Source organism: Mustela putorius, unplaced genomic scaffold (genome assembly GCF_011764305.1).
Source record: "Mustela putorius furo isolate JIRA1106 unplaced genomic scaffold, ASM1176430v1.1 tig00000281_pilon_pilon_pilon, whole genome shotgun sequence".
Taxonomy (NCBI): domain Eukaryota; kingdom Metazoa; phylum Chordata; class Mammalia; order Carnivora; family Mustelidae; genus Mustela; species Mustela putorius.
In genome coordinates, this window is record NW_025421343.1 from 1,823,889 (window position 1) to 1,836,585 (window position 12,697).

Below are 12,697 nucleotides of genomic sequence, written 5' to 3' on the forward strand. Positions count from 1 at the left end.
ACGTGCCTCAGGAGAAAATACGTTAGATAAGCTTCCTTCAAGCATGAATTACAGGCTGACCGTGTGTTTAGTGTTAACAAATCACAGTATATATTAAATAAGGTATCTTTGAACGGTAACACATGTGAAACAAGGTTACATATTGATTAGTTAACAAAAATGTGACAGAGGTTGGTAGGAACCTAACCCTGAAATTCCCCCGGAGCAATGGTTTAATATTCACGAATTCAGTGTTTTTGGTGATTTATAGAATGGGTAACTACAGTCAGTAACAAGAATTAACTCTATCTCCTCAGTTTGGTAAACCGTTTTTAGAAGCCCGTATTTTCTCAGGTTATTGAACAGCCTTTGAAATCAATTTCAAAATACAGTATGATGACTTGACTTACAGATTGCAAAGTGATTTTAAGTTTAGTTAACATTCATCATCTCACGTAGATACAAAAAAAGGGAAGAAAAAAATGTGTTTTCCCTTGTGATGATTAGATCTGCGTTGTGGGGAAGGACCACCATTCATTTAATCTGGCCTCTCTTGGACCCATGGGTTGTTCCATATCCTTGGTAGTTCAAGCCACACGGCTGTGAATAACCTCGTCACAGGTCATTCTGCACAGAGGCAAGTGGTACTGCAGGATAAATTTCTAGAGGTGGACCTGGTAAGTCAATGGGTTTTTGCCTTTGCAGTTTGGAGAGATAGTGGTCAGTTGCTGTTTGGAGCGTTGAGCTCTTTTATTTTCTCCCACCAGCAAAATATGAGCGTGTACTTTCCCCCTAGCCTTGCCAGTAGAGGGCTGTCAGATTTTAGAGAATTTTATAAATGTGATGGGTGAGAAACGGTTTTTTGGTTTTATTTGTGTTTCTTTTCTTATGAGGGCGGTTGAGCGTCTTTTTATGTGCCTTCAAGCCTTTGAATTTTCATTCACTTTCTGCCCATTGTCCCTCTCTTCTGTCCTTACTCCTTTCTTTGCTGGCATGAGGAGCAAATTTTGGTATGCACCCTTGCTCCCAGGCTTTGCCGGGGCTCTTTTCGCAGGGAGGTGGGGAGGATGGGGACAGGGGCTGGCACTGGGTGGACTGAATGGAGACAAAGTCCTGGCCCCCCATGGAGGCTGCACCCTCCTTTCATGGAGGAACTGGAGCCCCTGATCAGATGCTCATTAAATGAGATAATGCACAGAACCGCTGAGCACAGTGCAGGGCCCATAGCAAATGCTCTGAAAAAGGCTGCAGGACAGCGAACCCATCATCTGTGTATCTGAAATAGAGTCTTTACCTGCTGTCCCTGTGGGGAATGCGGGATGCCCTGGAGCTGGCTAAGGGGTATGCCCCTGCCTGCTGCACTCCACCACCCCCCCCCCCCGGGATTCCAAGCACAGGTGGGGACAGAAGCCACTGGTTTGGATCTAGTTTCCACCTCTGCTGGGTTTCTTGATTGTGGAAAGTCCAGTCTTAAGAGCAGGGCTAATCGAAGGCAGACTGTGGCTGATGGGATTTGTATGTTTGCTGAATTCTCTTATTCTCAGATGCTGGTGGCTGGCCCCCAAACCTTGGCCCTCCGGCTATCCTCTCCCCTTCTCCTCCCCATCTTTAATCTTCTAGGGCTCACATTCTTCCAAAGGGGCAGGTGGTCTGGGCTGACTGGTAGAGGTTAGTGCCTCAGGCTGTAGGACCCCTGGGAAAGCCAGTCTGGATTCAGGGCCCACACAATAGTGTCATGGCCTTATGGGAGGTGGGGGAGTGGAGGTACCTCCACCTCCTACCTCTGGCTGGTACCTCTAGCCAGAAGTAGGAGATAAGGGTAGAAGTGCTTTGGAATTCAGGCAATCCCTCTCCATGCCCCCCACACTCCCTTGCTACCACATCCCATGCCCTCTAGCTCTGGGTCTGATTTACCATTGAACTTTTTCTCTGCAATCCCCTGTGTCTGAGCCTTCAAGGCCCCCAGGCTCTTCTGCCCAGCTTGAAGGGTGGTCAACATGACAGAGAACAGCCCCTGGCTGATGAGGTGGTCCCCGAGGGAGTCCATAGGCCCCGCAGAGCTTCACCCACCCGTCCTCTGTGTCTTCCAGCTGTGCAGCAAGATCCTGGAGAAGACAGCCAACCCTCAGTGGAACCAGAGCATCACGCTGCCTGCCATGGTGAGCCTTGCCCCCTCGGGGCCATTCTGGGATCCCCTGGGCTCCCGGCCTCCCCAGTATCCTGCCATTTATCCTGGACTTCCCCTCCTTTGCAAGGACTCCACCCCAACACCTCTCTCTTCTCTCTTCAGTTTCCCTCCATGTGTGAAAAAATGAGAATTCGTGTCATGGATTGGTGAGTGCTGAGTCTTGGAGTCGGTTATCTTCAGGGGTCACTGGGTCCATCAGTTCCCCTCAGTTCAGAGCATGAAGTGGGAGAATCTGTTTCAGGTGAGGGAGTTTCCTCTTCTGGGAGGCCAGAGAAGGAGACGGTGTGGGCTGTTCTTGGGAAGCTTACTCAACAGCTAAGCTCCAAGGCACAGCAGGGCAGCCAGCAAGTACCTGAGATACCTTAGGGCAGGGGGTGCCAGGAAGGCTTCCTGGAGAAGGTGGGGTTTTGATAAGTCCAGGGTGAGGGCACTCCAGTGAGGAGAGGATCATAAGCAAAGGCAAGGAAGCTGGAAAGAGCAGAGCTTTTGGGAGGATGGGCTGTGACCCCCACCCCACCTCCCATGGGTTGCTAGCATGGAATGGTTTGGGGCCTCTGGACAGGTGAGGACAAGAGCCACATGGACATCTTAGAAAAGTGCTGTAACACTTGCTGAGCAACTACTGTGTGCCAGGCCCCGAGCCCCGCAAGTGTTTCACATGCATGACAGCTTGACTCCTGGCTACTTTATAGATAAGTGAGTGATCTATGTGAGGGGACAACTAGAAGCAGCTGAGGCCGGATCGAACCCAAGCCTTCTGTTCCCAAAGCCCGTGCTGCGTTAAGGTGTGTGATCTCTCTCACACCTGGAGGGCTGTTAGGGCTCCCATGCATGAGCTCTAGGGATTTCCATACATCGGGCTTTCCAAAAAGAGAGTTGTCCTTTCTCTGCCCCCAAAAAGTCTTAGCCCTGCGGTTCCCAGCGTGTTCTCCTTTGGTCTCCGGCCATGGCACCCCCTGCCAGGAGGGTAATGAGAGACCAGGGAAAACCCCCAGGCCACAGAGCCATTAAAGTGTGTGCCAGTTCCCCAGGCCGAGAGAAAACAGCTTGTGGGAATTAGAGAGGAAAGCAGCAGCCAGGAGGGCCGGGAGGGAGAGAGGCCTCTAGGGCCCTGACCGCAGGTATGTTCCACCGGCCAGCGGTCGGGGGTGGGGGTCGGGGGGGAGAGCTGAGCTCTCCATCCCCGGACCCACCTCGGCCTCTCTGCTCACGGCGCATGCGCGCACCTGAGTGCGCCGCGTGATGGGGGCTGATTGGCTGTCGGCGTGTCTGTGGGTCTGCGCGCGCGTGGACTCCTGGGTGCGCATGCGCTCGTGCATGTGGGTGCGGTATCGTGTATGTGTGGCGGCCGGGCCTTGCCCGGGGCCGTGTGAGCTGTGTCAGAGGCATCAGCACACTGTACGATCCAAACACATTACGGAATCTGGTGGTTGCATCTCTGGTTTGGGTTGAAGTGGCATTTTTATTGTGAGTCTATTTTCAGACTTGCTGTATTTTCCAAAAGCAACCCCCAAGCCCCAAAGCCCAGCTCTTGGCCAAAAAAGCGTTCTGCTGCTGCAAGTTCCTACCCAGAAAAGTGCTCCTCTCTCCCCCGGCCCCCCGCTCCCCGAAAATGCAGATAAACTTTTGTTATTACCTGAATCCTGGAAATAACGATGTGGTCCACATGGCCTTTTCCCTGTAACTTAATCTTCCCTTCAGTTCTTTAATAGTTGCTTTTTTGGTTAAAGAACAGAAACTCAAAAAGCTACTCCCACCCCCCATGAAAACAGAATCTCTCTCCTCCCATTTTCTTGCCTTTCTCACCAGGTTCAGGTAAGACGAGAGGTGAGATGCCTCTTCCTGCCGCTCTTTCCCAAGGGTAGGTTGTGAAGGCAGTTTCCCAATGCCGTCAGCTGCCACTTAGCGGGCGTTGATGAGCTCACTGTGAGTGTTTAAGGAAATTTTTACTTTCCAGAGCTTATTAACATCATTCATCGGGAAAATGGTTGAAGATCTCTGATGACAATGCATGCACTCTTCTCGTTAGTCCCTGCCCGGATGCAACACTTTAAAATCGGCTTAATCACCGCCCTGGGAAGTTCAGAGAGGAAGGGAGGGAGCAGCAGAGATCAGGCATCTAATCGGTATCAGATTTAAGAGGAAAATAAAGACATCTTGCCCAAGTGTGTCTTTCACAACAGGGCTTGGGTGTGTAGTCGCCGGAAGCAGGGCTGTGACCAAGGTACTCACAGGAGGAAGACGGACCCAGGGAAATTTCAAGGAAGGAGATGGGTCTGGCCCAGTCTGGTGTTTCTCAACTTAGCACTATGACATTTTGGGCCAGAAAATTCTTTGCTGGGGGAGACTGTCCTGTGCATTGTAGGATGTTTAGTAGCAATGGTGGCTTCTCTCTACTGCCCTCCCCCCAATGCCCAGCTCTAAAACTGTCTCCAGACATTGCCAGACGTCCCTCGGGGTTGAAATCACTGGATTGAGAACTCTTGCTCTAGCCCAACAGGAAGCAGCGGGCTGCTGCAATCAAAGCTCTGGTTCCCGTGTCAGGCATATCTGGCTCAAACCCTGGTTTTGCCATCTTGGCAACCTCTGTCTCATCGTTCGAAACTGGGGCTAATGGTAGGGCCTGCCTCATAGGCCAAGGGAGGGTTGGAGCTAATTCATGTGACGATATTAACACACCACTGGGCTTTCTGTAGGTGCTCAATAAATGCCAGCTATTCTATATATTATTGTCAAGGGGGCAGGTGTGGAACATGGAGGAAGAGGCTGCATGGATATTGTTGGCTAATGGGCTTATCAATGATAGCCGGTCTATTCAAACTCCTACACACAGTCTGCTATGCTGGTTGGGGAGGGGAGAAGTCTTCCTCCTGGGAAGCTGGATAGGGACAGGCGCCCCTGTTGTAGACTGGAGCAGCATGGGCCATAGCAGGAGAACTGGACCAGGAGTCAGGACTTCAGGGTTTCAGTTCTGGCTCTGCCCCTCCTCCAGGCTGACTGTGGGCTAGGACCTTCCATTTCTGAGCCTCAACTTGCTCATCTGAGGAATGGAAAGGGGAATAAAAATAGCCATTCCTCCAGGCTCCTGAGGGAGTCCTTTGAGATAAAAGAGGTTAAAATTGTTTCGTCCACACAAAGTCAGATATAAGGTGTAATTGTGGAGTAGCTAATGTAAGCTCATTTAAGACTGTGGCCTTGGAGATAGTTTCTTCCCTGTCGCCTGGTTTTCTCCTGGTCTGGGTATTTCTTGAGGTTCTGGAACTTGGCTCTCCATGGGTCTGGGGGTCTGGCTCTCTGAGCAGCCTCCTGCTCCCTCGCCCTGGCTCCTGCCTCTGGCCTCTTTCCTTTCAACCTGCAGATGTCTCCCCAGACATTCAGGCTGGCAGCCCAGTGTTGGTTGGCTGCTGGGATGCTGTGGTCGGCCAGATGGACTAGTTCCCTCCAGAGGAGTCTTGGGCAGTGCTTTCTTTCCAGTCTCTTCTTCCCTAGGATTACTAGGCCTCAGTAACATACCCAGTGTGAAGACAGACACCCCTAAAGACGGATAACCAGGGCCCTCTATTCCCAGAGTGGGCTGTGGCCTGCAGTCGCCCCCCTGTGTTCAGGCTCCTTCTGCCCACTTATTCTAGGGACCGCCTCACCCACAATGACATCGTGGCTACCACCTACCTGAGTATGTCGAAAATCTCTGCCCCTGGAGGAGAAATAGAAGGTAAGTGCCCCCCCACTTTGTTCTGTCCTCTGGTCCCCTACGCTCTCCCCTGACTCACCCCTACCTGCCTAGTAGCTCTAGTTTTGAGAGTGCAGAAAAGGGAATATTAATTAAAAGGCCTTCGCAGCCCATTTTCCATGAAGAAGGGCTGTGGCCAGTTTGAACAGGCTTACAGCTATTTGGGATTCTCTACACCTTGGCTGGTGGGATACCCTGCTGACTGGTGCAGAGAGGATCATTCAGTCCCGAAGATAACTTCGGTGGCTGGAGCTGTGCCCTGTGCCAGGTTCTAGGATGGCCAATTGTGCTCCAGCAGCTTCTATATTGAAATAGCTTTTATTGGCCAGTTAAAAAGTAGGCCATGATCATTTAGTAAAATTTTGAAGATAACGAAGAAGAGTATGAAACTTACCCATAGAATTACTCATCTGCTTACCCCCCAGACAAGAGCTAATTATTAATATTCTGGGGTTTTTTCATGTGTATGTATATATATATGTACACATACACATGTATGTGCAATAAAGCGTATTTTGAAACAATTGTTTTGAAAATTGCTTTTTGTCACTTGGCAATACAACAGAGATGTTTTACTCATGTTATTAAATATTCTTTTACAATATCATTTTAAATGAATACACATGTTCTGTTGTGTGGGTATACCATAGTCCACATTCACTAGTTAATGATGAATACTCAGGTGCTTTATAATTTTTCTACATTAAAAAGAACTAAATTTTATTGAATATTTTTGTAGCTGAATCTTTATGCAAGTTGTGATTTTTTTGAATGATTACCTAGAAGTGGAATTGCTGTATGAAAGGATTTGTACATTTTAAAGTGATTTGTAAATATCAAAATTGCCCTTTGAAAAGACTGGACTAATGTCCACTTTGGTCACTCACATGGGCTTCTTTTGCTGTATCTTCACCAACACAGGGTAAAATAATATTAAAAAAGAACTTTGTAAATTTGGTGGGTGAATTTTATTGTTGCCTTAATTTTCATTTCATCAGTAGCCAATAAAGTTGATGAATAAAAATTTAAACATAATTTAATAATTAATTTATATTTACATATTATATATATTTATATACTTTATATTTATTCTATTATAAATTGCCTGTTCATTGTCTTGTCCATATTTCTGATGGTATGTTTGTCTTTTCCTCATTATTTTGTAAGGGTTCTGTATATGTGTGGATATTAACTATCTGCCTGTCGTATAAGTAGTAAATAATTCTTGTCTGTTTTATTTTACCATTTAGTAGGATTAGATGCATGGAAATTTACAATTTTTATGTAGCCAAATCTGTTAACCTTTTCCTTAGTCAATAAGGCAAGGATCTAACATTATTTTTTTCCACAATTGTTCTTTGGTAATACCAACAGTGTATATTGAATAATCTTTTGCCTATATTTTGAAATGCCACCTTTATCCCCTGCTAAATTCCTAAATGTGTTCTTGGGCCTGTTTCTTGATTTTCTATTACCTTTAATTGGTATGTCTGCTTGCTATTTCTTGGGTTTTGGTATCTGGGTAATGCTGGCTCTGTGAAATTAATTGGAAAGACTTAAAGTCTTTTCTAACATCTGGAGCAGTTTATATAACATAAAAATATAGTCTTTTGAGGGTTTGAAAGAATTCACCCATAAAACCAGATGGGCTGGGTGCCCTTTTTGAGTTGGTATAGCACTAGCTCTTTAAAAACTTTTCAATTTCTCCTGTGATCACTGTTATTTTTAGTTTGTTACTTTTATGATAGTCAATTTTGATAATTTATATCTTCCTAGAAGTGTATTCACTATGCTGAGGTCCTCTAATTTATTTGCATAGTTGTTGTAGAGAGCCCTCTTTTATAATTTAAACAGTTCTTTCTACCTGTGGTATTGTCCCCTTTCTTTTTTTTTTAATTTATTTTTATTTATTTTTTAAAGATTTTATTTATTTATTTGACAGAGATCACAAGTAGGCAGAGTCAGGCAGAGAGAGAGGAGGAAGCAGGCTCCCTGCTGAGCTGAGAGCCCAATGTGGTACTCGATCCAAGGATCCTGGGATCATGACCTGAGCTGAAGGCAGAGGCTTTAACCCACTGAGCCACCCAGGCGCCCCGTATTGTCCCCTTTCTTATTTTTAATGATATGTGTTTGAGTTTTCTTTTTTTCTTGATTAGCCTTGTTACAAGCCTCCCCCCTCCCAGCCCCATCACATGAATGTGTGTGCATGCGCACGCACATGTACACAGACACAGACACAGACACACACACACACTCTTTGTTGGACTTTCCAAAGAATTTGGATTTATTTATCAGTTCTAATATTTTTTCTTCAGTTTTTGATTTTTTCTTTTCTAATTTTATATTCTCTTTTTACTCTCATCTTTAACTCTCTTCAACTTATTTTGTTGTTTTTTTAAAGATTTTCTAATTAACATCTTTTTTTTTAAAAGATTTTATTTATTTATTTGACAGACAGAGATCACAAGTAGGCAGAGAGGCAGGCAGAGAGAGAGAGAGGAGGAAGCAGGCTCCCCGCGGAGCAGAGAGCCCGCACAATGTGGGGCTTGATCCCAGGACCCTGGGATCATGACCTGAGCCGAAGGCAGAGGCTTTAACCCACTGAGCCACCCAGGCGCCCCCTAATTAACATCTTGTGCTTATTTGGTTTCTGCCTCATAGATCACGCTTTTGGCCTTCAGCAAACCCCAAGGTTATATTGAACTCTCTTTTTATTTATTTATTTTTACATTTAAATATTTATTCTTTTGAATTTCTGTAAGTGCACTTTCGAAGAGCAGATTTTTTTTTGTTGGTGGTATACTTTTATCTAACTAGATGCTGCTTGTAGAAATGCATCTTTTTTCTTATGGTTAAATTACTTTGATGTATCCAGGGGCAGGACTCTTTTCATTGAATCTTGTCTGAGACATGCTGAATTCTTTGAGTTGAGTTAGAATAATTTATTCTAACATGAGAACATGAACAGCTGAAGGCAGGGTGGGGTAGGGATCAGAGCAGGAACTCTGGAAGCAGGCAGCTTGGGTCCCAATTCTGTTTCTTCGTAGCTGAATGAGTCACTCCTCTTTCACTAGTCCTGGTCTCATAAGGTTGTTGTAAAGATCCAGTGAGATTATAAATGTAACATTCTTAGAGTGTCTGGTATACATGAAACCCTAAAGTAAAGTAATGTTTGCTGTGTAGTATCATTATTATTGGCTTTCTGCATCACTAATCTGATTTTATTTTTCCCTGTACCAGTTCTCCTGACTGCTTTCCATGTGGTTTAAAATTGGCCATTACATTTTTAGTTTCTTGTCCCGCCTTCTTTTCCCTCTGTCATTCCTTTGATATTTCCATTTTCTTTTTGGTCTGTTCTCTCCCAGAAGTTTTGCTTTGTTCCATAAAAGCGACTTCTTCTTGCACTCTGTTGAGAATTTCACATCATTTCCTGAGACTTTCGGGTAAATGTTCTCTGGAACCTTACAGATGCTGTTTCCCCATCTGGACGGGTACTCTGTGACTCTTCCTTTCTCCTTTATTCACTCTCTAGCAAGCCCTGGTCAGTGTTGGTGTCTTTCTACAGATGGGTGCAGTGTTCTCTGTCCATCCATCGTGACAAATCTATACCTGGAGCATAGGTGAATGTGCCCAGTTTCTGGAAGATTCCACCTAGTGCTCCTGAAATTGAGCAATCCCTTCTTCTAGGTTCTCTGAAATATTACCCCCCCACTTTTAATTATAGAAAATTCAAACACACCTGAAAATACAGAATCGGACAGTGGAATCCCAGGTGTTCTTATACAGCTTTAATATCTAGCTGCTCTCTGCCATTCTAACTTCATTGTCGATACTTTTAATTGGCGAAATACACAAAAATTGCCTTCCACAGGGCCCTGCTGGGAAGGCCCCTCCTGCCCCTGCCCCTCCCCCTCCCAAATGGGAACAATCATCCCAGGAAGGATGCAGTTTCCCGTCTCTGGCGCTGTTCCGATCATTTGTGAGAATGGCTATTTTGGATGGACAGATAGGAAAATTTGACGTGGAGGGCAGTGCGTCATGAGGATGGGATGGGAGATGGGGCATTCTGGACCCCTTGCAGATCAAAACTCCTGGTATGGAAGGAATCTTCTCCAGTTTTCCCATTGGTGCTGTCCCCCACCCTTAGAATCCAAGGCCAGACTGCTCTGGTAGAAGCACAAAATGACCTTCTGACTGTTGTCCGATGGCTACTGTTTCAAGAGGCTACGGCTGTGCCTGCCACCAGCTGCTGGAGGGAGAATTTAGATCCCTGTCTCCCCATCAGTCTTCATTTCTGATGGTGATGTTGGCCTGGATCTTTTTCAGGGTCACTATGAAGGTTTTAATGGGAATGTGAGGAAGATGTTTATTTGGCCACTAGATGGCGCCCAGGTCATGGGCAACGAGGGAGGCCTTCGAAGGTGGGTTCCTCCTCTCCCATGGATTGTTTTCAGAATAAAGGAGAATCTTCCTGCAACTACGGCTAATCAGGGTTAAATGTGTTATTAAATAGCTTGATCTCTGAAACAATACAAGAGTGTAATTTACTGCTCAAAATGGAGCCGTGTTTCACGATGTAAAGGGATGCTTCTGGCGTCCCTTCCTTCAGAGGTGCGTCTCTTTCTGAGACACAGGTTAGTGTTTGCCTTGCTCCCTGCCTAGCTTCTCCCATGTGTCCCGAGGGCACCTCAGGACGTGTCACCATGACTTTCCTTTCAACCGTTCGTCTTTTTTCTTCACACGAGAGGGATCCAGCCCACCGGTCAATGCACAACACTGTTTTCTCACACCCCCAAAGCCCCAGCTCAACCAAAAAGTAAAAACCAGTTGTTTCTCTTTATCCCTCCACCTCCTGGTTCACCAGAATATTTCGCCCGACCAGGAGTTTTTGTTTTCATGTTTTGTTTTTCTTTCCAGTGAGGACAGGACCGAACAGTAGCCTCTTAAGCACGTCTGCCCACAAGTTTGCCTGGACACACTTAAGTATTCCTTGGACCCTGTGCTTCCAAGCCGTTAGTAAATTTTGTTTTCGAAAAAGGAGTGATTTCCTTAGAGGCTGCGGTTCTTTCAAAATGTAACAGGCACATGAGACCCATGAAACGACACAGATTTTAACTTTATGCATATGGAAATCATACTGCAAAGATGGTACTTGTATGTAGCCTACAGTTTTTTCTAAGAAAACTAAAGTTTTTTGTTTTAGGTGTTTTTGGTTTTTGTTTGGTCTTTGGAGCCCAGATGATGATTTCCCAGCTGTTCTCGGCCTCTCCTCCAGTCTGGCTGCTACTGGTGTCAGGCCGCCAGGCTGTGGGCCTAAGAGATGTGCTGGGAGAGAGAGCTGGCAGGGCTGGCAGCAGGAAGTGGCCTGAGCTTCTCCAGGAGAAGACGTGGGTGTCCATGGATGCTGCAGGGCTGTGACATGTGGCCCACAAGGCCAGGCGGCCTGCTCCTGGTCTTCTTTGGCTCCCCCTGGGTGAGAGAATTGGGCTTGATGGCTCAGGCCGCAAAACCAAGACTAGTCCTCCGTGTTCTGGGACTTCAACAGCCCTGGTTCTCTGGGCTTGGAGAAAACCCAGCAGGACACTTGGGTTTTGGCGGAGGGTGATGAGGACTGAATGGTGGCTTTGTGTGAGGTTGCTTCACCAGCCGCTTTGCCCTTGACTTTATGAGCTGTCTGCAGACAAGAGGAGAGAGCCTGGGATGATCCTCAGGACCCTGGAGTCCTGTGGCCCTTCCCCCAAATTAGGAATCATTGGTCAAAGTTGTCAGCAGAAGCATGTCTTACTTTGTGCCCAACACTGGGCCTGATTAGGTTTGTTGAATGAGCGAATGAGTGAGTGAAGGAATGAAGGGATTCATGAAAGGTGCCCCTGGGAAATAGGCCCATTGGCAGCCCCCTCTTGGTTGTCCTGGACCCCAAAGGTATGTTTTGGTCAGATGGCTGGCAGGGTTAGGGGGACACGTGTCTAGGCTGGCCCACCAGTTAACCGCCAGAATTCAGAGTTAGTATGTGGATGTGAAGCCGAGTTTTCTTTTGCAAGAAGCACGGGGCGGTCAGAGCTGTGACCTTGGCCTCATTAGCCTGAGATAACTGGCCAGGTCTGTTTGTAATCATTGGGAAGGAGCTTAAAATGGAATCTGTTTCCTTCCGGTGGGCCCCGGCTGCTGCTCTCCGCGGCGTTGCAGCTGTGCCCGTGCTGGTCCTCTCCCTATGGGCAAAAGCTCCCCTATGACAGGGGCTCCCTCACTGATAAAAACCTATTCCTGTGGATATGAAAATGACCATGAATTATGGCTTCTGAAAGTCTGATTTCTGCTAGCCGGCATTCCTTTCGGAGGCCTGGCTGCAAAGAGCTGTGGGGCTGGGTCGTAGGGCCTGGGCCCCCTGTAGCCAGGCCTTGCCCTTCTGATGTCTTCTGCACCAGTGGGTCAGCCCTGACCTTGTATCTGGACTTCCATGTTCCCCTTCTCTCCCGCCTCTGCTCTTTTTCTCTGTGTCTCTACTCAGTCTTCCTTCACGGCATTTTGCTAAACTCTTGACTCTTAGCTATAGTTGTGGGGCTATGGGAAAATAGTCATAGGTAATTTCTGGGGAGGAGACAAATAGGTAAAGATGACCAGTGAATGAAAATAATCAAAGACTTCACCAGCTGTATCCACAGGCTGGGTCATGGCCCCAGACCTGGTTACACTCAGCTAGTTGGAGGAGGAAACAGGGAGGGTCAGAATGCAGGAAGAGGCTGAGATCAGAGACCACTGAAATCAGGAGACTGAAGGGTGCCCACCCCCTGCGGGGTGTC

The 12,697-nt window shown here is 46.9% G+C and overlaps 1 protein-coding gene across 16 annotated transcripts in view; it reads left to right on the forward strand.

Annotated features, from left to right (window-relative positions):
• Positions 1–12,697, forward strand: part of DYSF (dysferlin) — a 202,894-nt gene that overhangs the window by 67,451 nt on the left and 122,746 nt on the right. For all 16 annotated transcript variants that reach the window (XM_004742172.3, XM_004742174.3, XM_004742180.3 and 13 more), the window contains 3 exons: positions 2,070–2,138; positions 2,270–2,313; positions 5,797–5,879. In XM_004742172.3, coding sequence (XP_004742229.1) covers positions 2,070–2,138; positions 2,270–2,313; positions 5,797–5,879 — 196 coding nt within the window. The remainder of the gene's footprint in view (positions 1–2,069; positions 2,139–2,269; positions 2,314–5,796; positions 5,880–12,697) is intronic.